The sequence below is a fragment of the Monodelphis domestica genome, chromosome 3 (genome assembly GCF_027887165.1).
Source record: "Monodelphis domestica isolate mMonDom1 chromosome 3, mMonDom1.pri, whole genome shotgun sequence".
Lineage (NCBI taxonomy): Eukaryota > Metazoa > Chordata > Mammalia > Didelphimorphia > Didelphidae > Monodelphis > Monodelphis domestica.
Window position 1 is genome coordinate 80245208 of NC_077229.1, and position 18120 is coordinate 80263327.

An 18120-nucleotide genomic window follows, 5' to 3' on the forward strand; every position below is an offset into this window, starting at 1 on the left:
AGCAAAAAGCTGGCAACACCCCCTTCCCCCAGTCAACTCTGGGCCACAGCAGGAGACGGATGCCCTGGGCAGGCGGGGAGGAGGAAGCTGGGAAAGGAAAAGACAAAATGAGGAGCCCGGACTCTGGATGCCCCTTTCTTCCTTCTAAGCATCCCCATGTCTCAGCTCTGTATCTCTTGGACACCAAGTCACCAGGCTTTTAGTAGGCAGTCAGGGAAGGAGGAAAGGGGGGAGAAACACACGTAGAACAGAGAAGGTCAAAGCTAGGGGGGCCCTTAGAACAGGGATTGTCAGAGCTGGGAGGGAGCTTAGAACAGAGAATGTCAGAGCTGGGAGAGTCCTTAGGACAGAGAATGTCAGAGCTGGGAGGGAGCTTAGAACAGAGAAATGTCAGAGCTGGGAGGGAGCTTAGAACAGAGAATGTCAGAGCTGGGAGAGAGCTTAGAACAGAGAATGTCAGAGCTGGGAGGGAGCTTAGAACAGAGAATGTCAGAGCTGGGAGGAAGCTTAGAACAGAGAATGTCAGAGCTGGGAGAGACCTTAGAACAGAGAATGTCAGAGCTGGGAGAGACCTTAGAACAGGGAATGTCAGAGCTGGGAGAGACCTTAGAACAGAGAATGTCAGAGCTGGGAGGGAGCTTAGAACAGAGGATGTCAGAGCTGGGAGAGAGCTTAGAACAGAGGATGTCAGAGCTGGGAGGGATCTTAGAACAGAGAATGTCAGAGCTGGGAGGGAGCTTAGAACAGAGGATGTCAGAGCTGGGAGAGAGCTTAGAACAGAGAATGTCAGAGCTGGGAGGAAGCTTAGAACAGAGAATGTCAGAGCTGGGAGAGTCCTTAGAACAGAGAATGTCAGAGCTGGGAGAGAGCTTAGAACAGAGAATGTCAGAGTTGGGAGAGACCTTAGAACAGAGAATGTCAGAGCTGGGAGGGAGCTTAGAACAGAGGATGTCAGAGCTGGGAGAGAGCTTAGAACAGAGGATGTCAGAGCTGGGAGGGATCTTAGAACAGAGAATGTCAGGGCTGAGAGGGAGCTTAGAACAGAGGATGTCAGAGTTGGGAGGGTCCTTAGAACATGGAATGTCAGAGCTGGGGGGGGGTTAGAACACAGAATATCAAAGCTAAGCAGCCCTTTAGAACAAACTTTCAGAGCTAGACTGGTCCTTCTAATCCCTAGGTGAATTAGTCCCTAAAATGCCTCTTCTACTTTGCATGGCTCTAATCCTCTGCTTCTAGAAAGTAATCTCAAAGCACTTTCTGATCATGAATTCATATTCACTAAGGACAGGTTAAGAAGGGAGACTGAGGCCTCTTCTGCACTTTATCAGAAAGAGGAAGTGATCCACTCAGGGTCAGCTTGAAAGCTGGGGCTTCTGGAGACACTCAAAATAGGAATCAGGAATCCTGGTCCTTCACCCAAGTGTCTTCACCTGCTCTGGCCCTCGTGTTATTAGCTCAGCCAGGTGCCTCTCAGTTCCCATCAGGAACTAAAGAGGCCCCACACCTGGCTCTAACTAAGCAAGATCGAGAAAGCAAGACAGGTGGAGGCAGAGGCTCCTGAGGAAAAGGGGGAGGGCCTTTCACCCCAAACTTACCTTCCTTGGTTTACCGGGGACCTTGAGCTGGGGACAGAGGGTCATAAGTTAGTGAGAAGACACTTGGAGAATGTTAGAGCTGGGAGGTCCTTAGAACAGAGAATATCAGAGCTGGGAGAGTCCTTAGAACAGAGAGTGTCAGAGCTGGGAGAGTCCTTAGAACAGAGAGTGTCAGAGCTGGGAAGGAGCTTGGAACAGAGAATGTCAGGGGGCAGCTGGGTAGCTCAGTGGATTGAGCTACACAGTATTGACTCCAAGACGGAAGGTAAGGGTTTATTTAAAAAAAAAAAAAAGGAACAGAGAATGTCAGAGCTAAGAGAGACCTTAGAACAGAGAATGTCAGAGCTGGGAGGGAGCTTAGAACAGAGAATGTCAGAGCTGGGAGGAAGCTTAGAACAGAGAATGTCAGAGCTGGGAGGGAGCTTAGAACAGGGAATGTCAGAGCTGGGAGGGAGCTTAGAACAGGGAATGTCAGAGCTGGGAGAGACCTTAGAACAGAGAATGTCAGAGCTGGGAGAGACCTTAGAACAGAGAATGTCAGAGCTGGGAGGGAGCTTAGAACAGGGAATGTCAGAACTGGGAGAGACCTTAGAACAGGGAATGTCAGAGCTGGGAGAGCCTTTAGAGGTCACCCCCTCCTCTTGCAGTAATTAAGTTCTTGCAGGGAAAAGGGCAGTCCGGGGGTGCTGTTAGTGGCCCCAGAACCCAGTTCTCCTGGTTCCTAAGCCAGGAAGGAAGCCCCAGCATCTCTAGTATCACGTATATGCCCGGCCCTAGGATCTCTCTTTGCTGCTCTGCAGACCTCCTTAGCCTCCGGGCCCTTGGTGCCTCTTCCAGCCTCCTCAGATTCTCCCTTCTCTGGGTTCTGGCCTCACCATTCGTGGGCCCCAAATACATCACAAGCTAATTCTGCCTCCTCTGCCCTTTCCCCCAGCCGTCTGTCCCACAGGTGTGAATGCTCCTCCCTAGACAAACCGTGAGCAAACATTGTGCAAATCCTACATTCCCTTCCCATTCTCCCCAGCGTAGCCCGGCTCTGGGCAGGGCACACCGAGCAGCTCAGCAAACAGCCCAGCTCTTACGAGGGACCTTGGATAAATCACTTCCCTCCCACCCTGGACCCTTTTATGTAGAATGAGGGGCTGGACTAGGTGATTTAAGAGGCCGGGTGGGGGTGGGGTCTTCAAAGAACATCATCATTTTATAGATAAACCAAGTCAGGCCCAGAGAGGTCAAGCCACCCAGGTAGTGTCTGACTGGTAGAAGAGCAGGTGGTGAGGTGAGATATTGGGCTTAGATCCTGGGACCCTTTCAAGAGAAAACTCTGTAACCTCTCCCAGGGTTCTTCATTGGGGGTCTGTGAACTTGGTTTTTTAATATTTCAATCATTGCATTTTGCTATAACTAGTTTCCTTTGTAATCCTCTGTATTTTCTTTTTAAATTTTCTTTTTAAATGTCATTTAATTGATTAAGAAAATTTTCCCATGGTTCCATGATTCATGTTCTTTCCCTCCCCTCCTCCCACCCCTCTCCCGTAGCCAACGATCAATTCCACTGTAATCCGCTGTATTTTATTTTATGCATTTAAAGACATTATTCTGAGGGGCAGCTGGGGGGATCAGTGGATAGAGAACCAGGCTGGGAGATGGGAGGTCCTGGGTTCAAATCGGACCACAGATACTTCCTAGCTGTGTGTCCCTGGGCAAGTCACTTAACCCCCATTGCCTAGCCCTTACCACTCTTCTGCCTCAGAACCAATACTTGGTATGGCTACTAAGACACGAGGTAAGGGTTTAAAAAAATTAAGTGACTTGTCCAGGGTCACACATTAAGTGGGTGAGGTCCCTGACTCATTGAACAGCCTCATTTTGCAGGACTAATTGAGGCTGGGGGTGGGGGACAGTCGGGAGCAGATTCCAGCTCTGCTTCCTGAGGTCACGAGGGAGTGCATGATGGAGCTGGGAGGCCAGGGCAGCGGGCGTGGGCAGACCCAAGCTCCCCCTGACCTCAGTGCCCCCCCATCCTCCTGGCCGCAGGCCTCCCTGCCCAGGGGGGAATTCCACAGCGGGAGAGGGCCCAGGCGAGGGCTGGGAGCCAAGCCCTTATCCCTGGAGGAAGAGGCCCAGGCCAAGCGTATGGTGGGGGTTTCACACTCCGCTCTTTCTGCACGGAGGGCAGCCGGCTGGCAGCCAGAATCCACTCTGGGCCCAGAAAAGCCATCAGACTATTGACCTCAGCTGCCCAAGCCTGGCAGCAGGTGCCAGTCAAAGGCCGCAGCAGCCCATGCCAACACCCACCTGCTAAAGCCTCCAGATGCAAATCAGGCAGGAACCGCACTGATCCACAGCGGCATGTGGAAGGTGGAAGGGACCTTGAAGACTTTCTAATGATAATAACAAATAATAACGAACTCCCAATTCTCTGGCATTTTTCTGACAATAGCCCCACGAGTTGATAGTGTGGGCATTCGCCCCATTTTACAGATGTGGAAACTGAGGCTGAGGGAAGCGAAGGGATTCGATCAAGGCCATCAAGGGTTAGAGGTGGGAATCCAGCTCTGGCTGAAGGATCTTAGAATTTTTAGAGTTGGAACAGACCTTGACCAGGAAAGACCAGGCTAGGAAAGGGAAGTGACTTTGCTAGTCACAGAGGTAAGGAAGTGGCAGAGCCAAGATTCAAAAATACCCAGGCCTTCTGATTTCAAATGTCTCATCTTACAGATTGGGAAAACTGAGGCCCAGGAGAGGTAAGTGATTTTTCCCAGGGTTACTGGGGACCAAAATCAGGATAAGAATTGTCCCACTCCTCATGACAGAGGAGAGACTCTAAATGAACACTCTAATGCAAATATTATCAACATAGCAATGGTTCAAATCAAGAAAACATGTAATGCCCAGTGGATTTACGCGTCGGCTATGGGGGGGGGGGAGGAAAAGAAAATGATCTATGTCCTTAATGAATAATGCTTGGAAATGATCAAATAAAATATTAAAAAAAAAAGAATTGTCCCACTCCCACCCAGGACTTCATCCTCCTCCCTGCTCCCCTATTTTCTCTTGGCCCCATTGGCTCTAGAAGCTGCTAGAGAGGGAAGGTCTTGTCCCGTCCTAACCAGAACCCCTGAGCCCCTGCTCCCTTGGGGCCCTTCCTACCTAGCCCAGAACACCCCCCAAAATCCAATCCCCCCAAGAAAAAGAGACCAAATAAGTAGCAGGTACAGGTAAGTGTACAGGTAGTATCATGATGAAAGGAATGAACTCGAAAGGAGTCAGACACATACTAGCTGTGTGACTCTGGGCCAGTCACTTAACTGCTGTTTAGCTCAGTTTCCCCATCTGTAAAACCTAGATAATAACAGCACCTACCACCCAGGTTGCTGTGAGGATCAAAGGAGAAAGTATTTGCAACACACGTTCCAAAACCCAAAAGCTTATAGATACGGCACTATTTTTAATTGTTATTAACCAATACTTGTTAGATCACACTGGCTAGAAAGATGCTAATGGTCAGTGCTTTTTTCCTGCCCCATTTTTCCTCCCCAAGGCTCACTTTTTCAATGTTTCTCTGCTCCACAGGAACCTTGAGTTTCTAAAACAAGAGGATGGGATTTTAGGGCTGATCTGGCCCCTAAATTCAGGACCAGATCCTTTTCTCTGGCCATCAGTTCCCTCCATAAAATGGTGATAGTCGAGAGGCCAGAGTGTTGGATAAGATGGTCTCTACAATCCCTTTAAGTCCAACATTCTTGGTTCTATATCCCAGTGTCTTTCCTAGCTCTGACATTCTAGTGTTCTATGATTTGTTTCAACTTCTCTATTCCAGTTTTTCAAGTCTCTCCAAGCTCTGACGTCATGTCATGAGATACCCCTCAGCTCTGATATTTGAGATTCTAGGTTCTATGGACCTTCCCTACTCTGACATCTTGGATGCTAAGGCCCCTCCCAGCTCCGACACTGTATCCTAAGGGTCTCCCTAGCTCTGACACTGTGTATCCTAAGGGGTCTACCTAGCTCTGACTCTCCAGGTTCTGAGGGCTCTTCTAGCTCTGGCTCTCCAGGTTCTGAGCTCCAGGTTCTGAGGGCTCTTCTAGCTCTGACTCTCCAGGTTCTGAGGGCTCTTCTAGCTCTGACTCTCCAGGTTCTGAGGGCTCTTCTAGCTCTGACAGTCCTTATTCTGAGGGTCTTCCTAGCTCTGACTCTCCAGGTTCTGAGCTCCAGGTTCTGAGGGCTCTTCTAGCTCTGGCTCTCCAGGTTCTGAGCTCCAGGTTCTGAGGGCTCTTCTAGCTCTGACTCTCCAGGTTCTGAGGGCTCTTCTAGCTCTGACAGTCCTTATTCTGAGGGTCTTCCTAGCTCTGACTCTCCAGGTTCTGAGCTCCAGGTTCTGAGGGCTCTTCTAGCTCTGGCTCTCCAGGTTCTGAGCTCCAGGTTCTGAGGGCTCTTCTAGCTCTGACTCTCCAGGTTCTGAGGGCTCTTCTAGCTCTGACAGTCCTTATTCTGAGGGTCTTCCTAGCTCTGGCTCTCAAGGTTCTGAGGGCTCTTCTAGCTCTGACACTCCTTATTCTGAGGGTCTTCCTAGCTCTGGCTCTCCAGGTTCTGAGGGCTCTTCTAGCTCTGACAGTCCTTATTCTGAGGGTCTTCCTAGCTCTGGCTCTCAAGGTTCTGAGGGCTCTTCTAGCTCTGGCTCTCCAGGTTCTGAGGGCTCTTCTAGCTCTGACTCTCCAGGTTCTGAGGGCTCTTCTAGCTCTGACTCTCCAGGTTCTGAGGGCTCTTCTAGCTCTGACTCTCCAGGTTCTGAGGGCTCTTCTAGCTCTGACAGTCCTTATTCTGAGGGTCTTCCTAGCTCTGGCTCTCCAGGTTCTGAGGGCTCTTCTAGCTCTGACAGTCCTTATTCTGAGGGTCTTCCTAGCTCTGACTCTCCAGGTTCTGAGGGTCTTCCTAGCTCTGACACTCCTTATTCTGAGGGTCTTCCTAGCTCTGGCTCTCCAGGTTCTGAGGGCTCTTCTAGCTCTGACACTCCTTATTCTGAGGGTCTTCCTAGCTCTGGCTCTCCAGGTTCTGAGGGCTCTTCTAGCTCTGACACTCCTTATTCTGAGGGTCTTCCTAGCTCTGGCTCTCCAGGTTCTGAGGGCTCTTCTAGCTCTGACAGTCCTTATTCTGAGGGTCTTCCTAGCTCTGGCTCTCAAGGTTCTGAGGGCTCTTCTAGCTCTGGCTCTCCAGGTTCTGAGGGCTCTTCTAGCTCTGACTCTCCAGGTTCTGAGGGCTCTTCTAGCTCTGACTCTCCAGGTTCTGAGGGCTCTTCTAGCTCTGACTCTCCAGGTTCTGAGGGCTCTTCTAGCTCTGACAGTCCTTATTCTGAGGGTCTTCCTAGCTCTGGCTCTCCAGGTTCTGAGGGCTCTTCTAGCTCTGACACTCCTTATTCTGAGGGTCTTCCTAGCTCTGAATCTCCAGGTTCTGAGGGCTCTTCTAGCTCTGACAGTCCTTATTCTGAGGGTCTTCCTAGCTCTGACTCTCCAGGTTCTAAAGGTTCTTCTAAAAATTCAGCAAAGCAGGTATTAAATTCTTACTGGGTACAAAGCCTTGAGCTAAGACCCACTCAAAAAGATCTTCACCAGGGCAGGGAGTTCGTGTCCCCATTCTCATTTCCTTAAATGGGAAACCTGGAAACCAGAGCTTTTTAGAGGCTTGTCCTGGGTCTGAGGGCTCTATGGTCTCGTGGAGTTTAAAGTGGGATAGTTTGGGGGGGACTCATCATTTTGCCCATTGAGTGTGATGTGACTTGTAAATGAATTTATTCTTGGGGACGGGAAGGCCCTCCCTTCTTCTCCCTCCTTTCTGCCCCTCCAACAGTGGAATCCTTCCAGTGGGGGCGGGGGATGATCCCTGAACCCAGGGGACCCCCTCCCAGGAAGGGAGGGGTGGTGACTGAGAGGCGAGAAATCCACTTCCCTGGGTCGGAAGGGAGGGAAGGGCTTCGTCAGAGCCATTTCTGGAGTGTGCTGGGCCTGGCCCAGGCAGAGGTTTATTTTCAATCCTAGCAAACCCACAGCCTTGGCTTGGAGTCAGTACCTGACCCATGGAGGCACATCCATGTATAAATATAGGCAAATGCCCTCACCGAGGGAAAGACAGGCCTGCATTTTTTTTTTCACTTCCCAGGAAAAAATGATTGGGTGAAGAGCCCTGGGGCCCAGGACAAGTCACCAAAAAGCTCTGGTTTTCAGGTTTCCCATTTAGGGAAATGGGAATGGGGACCCTGGATAAGTCACTTAACCCCCCTTCTGTAAAGTTCCTGATGGAGGTAAGGGCTCCACATCAAGGAGCAACTGACTAGAAGCAGCCATCCCCAAAAATGAACCAATAATATGTCCATGTTCCAGCCCACATTCTGTCTCTGGCTCAGCATGGAAGCTTGAATATCTTTCTTCCTTCTAGGCCTCTGTTTCCCCTTCTGCAAATAAGGAGTTCAAGCTGTGTGATCTTGGGCAAGTCACCTGTCTCAGTTTTCTCAATTATAATCCAACTAGCACTTACCTCCCAAGATCTTTATAAAGTTCAAAGGAGATAATATTTGAATATTTTATTTATATTATATTTGAATTAAATTTTGTATTGAATTATACTGTCACATAATACATGTTGTAATTAAATATTAAATTGTTAATTATTTGTCTTAGTCTTCCCAACTATAAAATGGGGATCTTATTAGTACCTACTTCCCAAGATCGTTGTAAGGGTTAAAGGAGATAATATTTGGATATTTGATTTATAGTATATTTGAATTAAATTTGTATTAAAATACAGTCACATAATATATAATATTAAATTGTTAATTACTTAAGATATTTAAAGATTTGTATTAAGTTCTACTATTGCACAACATATATTATAATTTTTTTTTTTACTTTTTAAAAAATCCTTACCTTCTGTCTTAGTATTAATTCTGAGACAGAAGAGCAGCCAGAGCTAGGAAAGTTGGGTTAAGGGACTTGTCCAGGGTCACATAGCTAGGAAGTGTCACATTTGAATGCAGGACCTCTATATTTTTTTAACTTAAATTTGAATATTTGTAAGGCACAGAGCCTGGCACTATACAGTGGAAGCTACAGAAATTCTGGCTTTTATTGTTAACAAGTGCCCCATAACTTGGGAGGTACCACATATATATGAAGGTTGATCTCTATTTGTGATGCCCAGCTCATGCCATGGCTATCCCCAGGCCCTATGCCTCCTTCACAGGAATCATCCCAGCTCTCCTTTCCTAACATGTTAGGGTTGACAAAGCAATATTCCCCACTTGCAGCAATCTGAGAGGTGGAGGGTACAAGCTAGGCTCCTTGGAGAGAGCCTCCAATCCCAGCTCTGCCCCCTCACTCATCCGGTGTGGTCCTGGGCAGGTGCCTTTCCCTCTCTGGGCCCTAATTTTGTCAAATGACGAGGTGGGGATAGGGGGGAGGAATTAGCTAAAATCCCTTCCATCTCTAAAACTCTGATCTAGGGAAACATCTCCTTTTTACAGAGAAGGAAACTGAGGCTGAGAAATGAGGTGATTTCTCCAAAGTTGCCCAGCCAAAAAGCTTCAGACTGAGAAACTCCTAATCCAGGAGTTTTTTACCCCAATCAGGATGTTCAGGATCCCTCTGGTCTCCATTTCCCTCCCCTTTCCAGCACACCCAGGGAAGGCAGGGACAAAAATAAGGAACATAAGAAAGCCCTCAAAGTCCAGTCTGGTTTCCATCTGGGGCTGCTCAGCCACAGCCCCCTCCCCTCCCTTCTCCTTTATGCCCCCTCCTCTGTCCGCCTGTCCCTGGCCCCCTTGGATGGCTTCATTGGTGTTTAAATGGACTTAAACACATACATCAAAGCAGATGTGGCCGACCTCCCCCAAGCCCCTTCAGTGAAAAGGGAGCTGATGGCTCCAGCTTCCTCGAGTCTCTCTGAAGGGTAGGGGATGGATGGGAGGAGGAAAACCGGAGTTGGGGTGCTCCTCCCCAGCCCCTAACCCCAGGGCAAGGAACTTAAGACCTGCCACAGGCTCAAGGTGTCCCTGGGACAAGTCTCACCCCACCTCTGGGCCTCAGATTGCCCATTTCTGAAATGGGGTGTGTGGGGGGGGACCACTCTCTAAAGACACCTTTCTAGCTCCCAGAGTTTTCTGAATATACCTCTCAGGAACAGAAACATCAGAATTTAGAGATCACACCTGACCCCTCTATTTTACACAGGAGGAAACTGAGGTCCATTTGACTTAATTTAAAGAACTTAAAGAAAAGAACTTTCCAGCTTCCAGAATTTTCTGAATATACTTTGCAGGATACGAAAATGTCAGAATTTAGAGATCACATCCAACCCCTCTATTTTACACAGGAGGAAACTGAGGTCCATTTGACTTAATTTAAAGAACTTAAAGAAAAGAACTTTCCAGCTTCCAGAATTTTCTGAATATACTTTGCAGGATACGAAAATGTCAGAATTTAGAGATCACATCCAACCCCTCTATTTTACACAGGAGGAAACTGAGGTCCATTTGACTTAAAGAATTTAAAGAAATAACTTTCCAGTTTCCAGAATTTTCTGAATATACCTTATAGAATACAGAAATGTCAGAATTTAGAGATCACATCCAATCCCTCTATTTTACACAGGAGGAAACTGAGGTCCATTTGACTTAATTTAAAGAATTTAAAAAAATAACTTTCCAGCTTCCAGAATTTTCTGAATATACCTTATAGAATACAGAAATGTCAGAATTTAGAGATCACATCCAACCCCTCTATTTTACACAGGAGGAAACTGAGGTCCATTTGACTTAATTTAAAGAAATTTAAAGAAATAACTTTCCAGAATTTTCTGAATATACCTTATAGAATACAGAAATGTCAGAATTTAGAGATCACATCCAACCCCTCTATTTTACACAGGAGGAAACTGAGGTCCATTTGACTTAATTTAAAGAATTTAAAAAAATAACTTTCCAGCTTCCAGAATTTTCTGAATATACCTTATAGAATACAGAAATGTCAGAATTTAGAGATCACATCCAACCCTTCTACTTTACATAGGAGGAAATTGAGCTCCACTTAGGACTTCCTTTAAAGAATTTTGAGAACTTTGCAGCTCCCAGAATTTTCTGAATATACTTTGCAGGATACAAAAATGTCAGAATTTAGAGATCGTGCCCAATTCCTCTATTTTACTCTGGAGGAAACTGAGGTCCATTTGACTTGTCCAAGGTTACAAACTGTATCCTGTCCCTAGCAGAGCCCTGGGATCTCAGTGAGTGGGAGGAGGAAGAGATGACCTTGCCTGGTCCCTGTGGCTTGGATTTCCCTCTTGAGCTCATTCGTGACTCCCAGAAGCCAGCCAGAAGGGCTGATTCTTTGTGATCAGAATGGAGGAGGGTGAGGCATTCAAGCCTCCCTCCATGGATCCTCAGGGGGATTGGTCTAGTTGAGATCCTCCAAACCCCATGTCCTCCCAGTCTTGTCTAGGAGACTCAAGAGCTCCAACTCTAGGCAAGTTTTTTTTTTTTTAACCCTTATCTTCCATCTTAGAATCATGGGGGTTAAGTGACTTACCCAGGGTCTTACCCACAGCTAAGAAATGTTTGAGGCTAGATTTGAGCTCAGGACCTCCCATCTCTGGGCCTGGCTCTCCATCCACTGAGCCACCCAGCTGCCTCCAAAACTAGACAAGATTAAGCAAACTTGCACCCTGATCCTGTTGCCATTATTACAATAAAAAATAATAGAAATAGCTCCAATTTCTATCATCCTTCAAGATTTACAGATTATCTTCCTCCCAAAAGCCACTGGAAGTAAGGTGTGTGTGAGAAGATTCTTTCCTCCATTTTACAGATGAAGAAACTGAGGCTGGAGCCACAACCAATCCTTAGTCACATAACTAGTAAATATCGGGGCCAAGAACGTGATGCCAAAACTCTGGCCTCCACCTCCAGGGCTGTTTCTATCATCCTACACACCACATTATGTCCCACTATAAGTAGCCTCCAGCCACCCACCAGCCTTCATCCCAGGACTGTTCCATCTCCCCTAGTCTTGAAGCCCAATCAGCCCAGCCAGGAAAGACTGAAGGGGGTCTGGGTCTGTAGCTCAGGTCTAGAGCAGCCCCCTAATTAGCTACAGTAATGGAGTCTGGCCTAGTTTCTTTCCTTTATTTTTTTTAACCCTTACCTTCTTGATAGCATCAATTCTATCAAGAGCAGCAAGGGCTAGGTCTTGGGGTCAAATGGCTTGCCCAGAGTCACACAGCTAGGAAGGGTCTGAGGCCAGATTTAAACACAGATCCTTCTGAGTCTAGGCCTGGTGCTCTAGCCACTGTGCTCCCTATTTTACAACCTCCTACCCCAGCCCCAAGACCAGGGGCCTTGCCAGGTTCCCGAGCTCCCACTCCCCTCCAAGAAGGAATTGAGGACAGAATACGTCACTGCCCCTTTCTCACCTCTCACATTAGGGCCTCACCACATTTCCCACATCTCTCTAGGGCCATTATGTCATCACCCTCACCCAGATACTCAGGGACATTCCTAATTTCAACAGCCACTAAAGGAACCACTTTCTCCCTCTCCGGGCCGCCCTTGGTACTCTGCCAGACTCATCTTTCCCCACAGGCCTGGTCATGTAACTCCTCTTCAAAAGCCTTCAACAGCTCCCTACTGCCCAAAGAGCAAAATCCAAGCTCCACAATATGGCGCCAACCAACATTTCCAACTTACCTTCAATTACTCTCATATCATGCATTTCCCATCCTAGACAAACAGGACTGTTCGCCTCCCTTCACATGCTTTAAATTCATTCTGCTGACTCCTTATTTTTTGCTTATCCTCTCTCTCCTATCTGGAAAGTCTTCCTTCCCTTGTTGTTGAATCCCTGATCCTCCCATGAAAAGCACAAAACAAATGCCACTCCCTTCAAGTTGATTCTGTTGAATCTACATGGACAGAACTCTACCATCACCAAAGTTCTAGGTGGCCCCAATGGCAATGGTGACACAGAGGAGCACAGACAGCATCAGAGAATCCAGGATCAGGAGAAGGAGGTGGCCAGTCCCAAGGAAGGCTGGGAGAGGGGAAGCCCTAAGTTTCGTATCATAGAGGTATAAAATCTGAATCGCATGAGGGACAACCAAACATAAGTATCCAAGGAAGCTACAGAGGTCAGCCAAGGGGGAGGGTCATCTAAGGGGATTTATGAAAACAGGATGAGACGAGGGGATCGAGTGCCATCTGTACTCCCATCAAGATCATCCATCCTCTTCAAGTTTCTTTTCTAGGTGTGTATGGGATCCCCACCTTGCTTGATTCTAGTGCCTTTCCAGCTCTATTATTATTATTTCCTGCTGCTCCTCTATATCACTTGTACATATTTCTTAATTTGTGTCTCCCCCAATAGAATGTAAGCTCCTTGAGGTCAGGGACTGTCTTTTGACTCTTTTTGTATCCTCAACACTTAATATAGTACCTGTACATAGCAGGTACCTAATAAACATTTATTGATTCACTAAGGGTATGAAGGATGAAATAGGGAAAAAAAGAACATAGTCCCTGCCCTCAAGGAACTTGTGATCTAATAAGAGGGAATCAATCCCATCTACAAATAAACCTGATACAAGAGAAAATATGATAGGGAGAGTCAAGTAAGGGCCATAAGAAATTTGAAATGAATACATAGAAATAGACATTAAGTGATAACATTTGTACAACTCAGTGGGATTGCTTATTGGCTCTGGGAGGGGGGAGGGAAAGAAAATGAATCATGTAAACAAGGAAAAATATTTTAAAAATAAAATAAATTAAAAAAAAAGAAATTTGAAGCCCCCATCGGTGATGGCTTTATCCTTCTAGTTTCATACAACAATCTATTTATTTCTCATGTAAGAGAAGTATGTGCTTGTATCCTATTCTGTTAAGATTGTGAGCCTATGAATGTCTTATCCAAGCTTTATATTGACCTGAGTACTATTATAGGTGTATTTTGGGGATGAGATAAGTAAACTAAATAAATAAGTGTAACAGTACATAGAACAAGCTTTCAGGCTGCAGAGGTATAAAATTTAAATTGCTTGCTAGCAATTCCTTTGGCAAAGAACTCTGTACACTTGCTGGGTCCTGGGCCCCCAGCCCAATGCATAAGCCCTTGATTGCCTGGGACCCCTGCCCATTTCATAATGCCGGCCCCTTCCTCTCCTCCTTCACCCTGCCAGTCAAACCCTCGTGATGGTCTTTGCTCTATGCACATTGGTCCACAAGGGCAGGAGAAAGTCCATGTGGTAGTTCAGAGAAACCACAAGGGAAAATGGTAGAACAGGTGATGCCCTTCACCCCAGGGGATCTCTCTGGGACAGGAAAAGAGCTCGGCAGTCACGAAGGACATTCATTCATCCATTCACTTGACAGTCACATGGCACATGGGTGCCTCTAGGACAAAGGCTTTTGCTCCCACCCAAGATGCCCAGAGAATGCTCCGGCAACCACAGCTTAAGAGCCCACAGAGTCCAAGGTCCTACCTGTTTAAACTGCTCTTCGTACGTCCAGTCCCCATGGTCGGGGGGTTGCGGTTGAGGCGGGAGCTGAGAGGTACCCGGGTGGGTGAGTCCTGCAGCTAGGCGGTCTTGGCCCCCCAGTAACCGAGACGGATCGCCCAGGAAGGGCTGGGGAGCCGGTGGCTTCCGAGGGAGCAGGGAGCCGGTGCCCAGCCTGGCCCGGCCGGCCGGACCTATCCCTTCCTCTCCCAGCTCCTCCTCTTCTTCCTCATAGTCATCTTCCTCCTCCTCTTCCTCCTCTTCCTCTTCCTCCTCCCCGGGGTCCTCCTCAAAGTCTTCTTCTTCCCATTTTTGTTTCCTGGGTAAAAGGAGAGAAAAGGCAGAGGTTGAGTCCATGGCAGAGCCCCCATGTCCTGGTTTCTGACTCTCATCCTTCCCTCCCTCCTCTCTTTCCAGGGAAAAGACGGAAATGGCCCCTGGACTGGTAGTCTAAGGGTCAAGCTCTGTGACCAGCTGATTAGCTTGGTGTGCTTGAACAAGTCCCTTCTCTCTGGGCCTCATCTATAAAACTAGACTGAATGTTCCCTATCGCACCGTAAGTGACGTCCTTCCCTAGCAGAGAGGAGATGTTGGCCAGCTTGGAAAGCATTCCCCATCTCTGTTCTCATTCTCGAGGTGGGGAGGGGAAGAGTCCAGAGGATGCCAAAACTCCTTCTCAGGAAGAAGACTTCTGGCTCCCCTCAGAAGGAATGAGGTTTTGGGAGGAGGGGCACAAGGCTCAGAAGTGGCCAGATCTTGTCTGAGCCTCGATGGTCCTCATCCATGAAATGGGTCTATAATCCAGCTGTATAGGCCTTCCTCCCCTCTGGAGTTCTACTTCGGCCTCAGTTTTGAGCCTCTTTGAGTCCTTTTGAGCTCCTATCGCTATCCATTCCACACACCCCCCACCCCCTGCCCCACAGCCACACACACAAAACATCTAAATCTTAGAAATTATCTAACTCTCCCGGGGCAATTCTGAGGGACTGTAGGGCAAAGAATGCTATCTACCTCCAGAGAAAGAGCTGCTGGAGTCAGAATACAGATCCTATGATTTATCACCTGTTTATTTGGGTTTATATTTAGGGCTTTTGGTTTTATAAGAAATGAACAAAAATGAACAATAGGGACCAAAAAAATTAAATTAATAAAATTTAAAATGTTTTTAAAAGTGGGGTAGCTGGAGAGCCAGGACTAGAGATGGGAGGTCCCAGGTTCCAATCTGGCCTCAGATACTTCCTAGCTGTGTGACCCTGGGCAAGTCACTTGACCCCCATGGCCTAGCCCTGACCACTCTTCTGCTTTGGAACCAATAAGGTAAGGGCTTAAAAAATAAAATGAATTAAAAATAATTAGATTTTAAACATTATCTAGCCCCACCTCGTCATTTTAGAGGTAGGCAAATGGAGGCCAGAGAGGATGAGCTTTGGGCTCCCAAGCTCTCTCTGGCCATCATGACTTACATCTCTTCTTCCTCCTCCTCCGAGACGAGCTCCTGGAAGCGCCCATGGCTGCCCTCTGCCCCCTGGGCCGGCTCATCTGCCCGTGCAGGAGGGGCCGGGGCAGCCTCGTCTTCTTCTATCTCGTCCTCCTCCTCCTCATCGCCGGACATGGGACTCTCTTCGGAGCCGCCCGGGCTGGGGGCATGGCTCAGGCCGGCGGCTGCTGCCCGCATGGCCGCCAGGGCCGCCATCTGGGCCCGCTGGATGCGCACGCTCTCCGGCTCGCCGTCCTCAGCGTTGGGCCCAGGCCCCTGCGGCGGGGTGGGCCCCGGCGGCTCCGGGGCCTGCTGCCGGGCCTCCATCTCCTGCCGGGCCCGCTGCTGCCGCTGCAGGAGATTCTCCATCACGGCGTGGAGCTTCATGGCCGTCCGCCTTCTGCCGGGGGGCGGGAGAGCCCCGGGACAGGGGGGCGGCAGGGCAGGGCCCGGCGGGGAAGGGGGGAGGCGCCGGGGGGCGGGCGGGCCGCACTGCAGCGTGGCGAATGGGGGGGCTTCGATGACAACGAAAGGAGGCAGAAGGGGCCAGGCTGGGCTGTCCTCTTCCACGGACTCCGGGCCAGTCCCCGGGCGGGACGCAAGCCCAGAGGTCACCCTCGGAGGCCCCCCGGGCTCAGGCAGTCACTCAGCTGGACATCCCCTGGAGGATTCCCGTGAGAGAGCAAGGCGGCCGGGGAGTGTCCTTCTCCAGCAGCACTGGGTCAGCACTTCCTGTTTGCCTCTGCCTGCCTCAGGCCTGTTTCATCCAGGAACCTCTGAGAACCTGTCTGGCCAAGGGGAGAGGCAAAAGACCTGTTAGCCGGATGGTTCCCTCCCTCCTCCAGCCCTTTCCAGCCCCCTTCCTCGAACCCATCCCCAAGACCACCCAACTGGCGCCTAGGTTGGGACTGCTTTCCTGGGAAGAAATTTCCCTTGGCCAAAAGCTGCTGATTCTAACAGGGAGACATTAAGGTTGGCCAAACGGCCCTCTTCTCGTCCGCCATGGGAGGACTTGGTCCAAGCACGCACCGCTGGCCAGGGCCACACACAGAATTCGAACTCATATTCCTCGACTCTCCTGTCAAACTTGGAACCCTGTCTCCACCACAATACCCAGCCCTGATTTCCGGAAGATCTATGCACTGCCCTGGCCAGCCATGCTCCACCAGAGATGGAGGGGTCGAGGCTAAAGAATGCCATTTCCCATTTCCACAACGACAACGTCTTTCCTCGGGGAAGAGCGGGTGGCAAATAGACTATTGTAAGTCCCGTTTTACAGACAAGGAGCGTGATTTGTTCGAGTTGCTTGGATTCCTGGGATATTTGGACTACAGATTTTAGAGCTGCAGAGTCTAATCCTTCCTCATTTTACAGATGAGGAAATGGAGGACCAGAGGGGTAAGTGACTTGCTCAGGGTCACACAACCAGGGAAGGGTGGGAGATCTCTCCTGATTCCAAGGCCAAAATGTTGTTTCTACTAGACTCTGTGGGGAGAAGTCCCTGCGAGAGAAGTTGTGGGGGGCCCCGGGGAGGAGGAAAGTGGGAAAAAATGCACTAATGAAGAAATGGAGTCCATCGTAAGTCTGCGCAGGCTGGGAGGATTAAGCAGGGGAAGCTGGTTAGAGAGAAAGCCCCGAGTCACCCAGCGGCCCTGCCTCTCCTTCCTCCGGGGAGGCAGACAGAGGGGCCGAGAGGGGACCCCTCCTCACCTCCTCTTGTCATAGGGGCCCTTTGGGCTTTGGCCATTATCTCCCTAAATCCCTCCCTCCAAGGCGAGGAGGGTTTCTCCCTCCCCCTAACGCCCTTTGCCTCTCACCGGCAACTCGGGGGTCTGGGGTCACCTCCAGAGACAATTCATTAACATTAAAGCAGGCCTTCCCTGGCACCTGCTGCACTCCAGGAAGAGACAAACAGCACCTCATCGGGCTGACCCCGGGGACTGGGGAGACCCCAGAATTATTGCTTCATAAACAGAGGTGGGGAAAGTCTCCCTTGCCTCAGCGGCTGATTGGCTGAGATCTCCCTGGGACCTCTGGGGTCCAGTCTGATGGTGGCGTTCCAAGTTCCAAGTTCCATACATAGAAATGGGGGGGCGGCTCCCATGGGTGGGCCACTCACCCCCATCAAGGCCCTGAGAGGGAGACAAGACCACTCTTGCTTTGAACCCAGGGTTCTCCTCCCCCCTCCCCCAATCAGGGGAAGACCTAGAACTCAGGCCTTGGTGAATTCCTGGTCCTAGGTCCAATCTCCATCCAGGAGGAGGAAGCGTAGGATGAGAGCTTCCCAGAGGCTAGAATCACCCCAAGAAATGGGGGCTGGGGACGAAGGAAGGGGTAACCAATAATAAAAACGGGGCCTAGGCATAGAACTAAATGACCACTCTGGGCAAATTGCTATCCTTCTCTCATGACTGAAGAGAGACGTCCATCTCCTAAGAAGTAATTTAGGTAGAATTAGGTAGAAAATGGTAGAAGGAGTGATGGATTCGGAGTCAGAAAAACCCTTGCTCC

The 18120-nt window shown here is 49.2% G+C and overlaps 1 protein-coding gene across 5 annotated transcripts in view; it reads right to left on the reverse strand.

Annotated features, from left to right (window-relative positions):
• The window catches only part of ARID3A (AT-rich interaction domain 3A), a 92351-nt gene that overhangs the window by 66339 nt on the left and 7892 nt on the right, over window positions 1-18120 (reverse strand). For 2 of the 5 annotated variants that reach the window (XM_056822262.1, XM_007489386.2), the window contains exons 2-3: window positions 15596-16397; window positions 14118-14451 (exon numbers count right to left, since the gene is read on the reverse strand). In XM_056822262.1, the coding sequence (XP_056678240.1) occupies window positions 14118-14451; window positions 15596-15996 (735 nt within the window). In that variant the 5' untranslated portion in view covers window positions 15997-16397. Of the gene's footprint in view, window positions 1-14117; window positions 14452-15595; window positions 16398-17426; window positions 17574-18120 lie in introns of those variants that run through there. The other 3 variants (XM_007489387.3, XM_056822261.1, XM_007489388.2) reach the window with 3 other exon arrangements.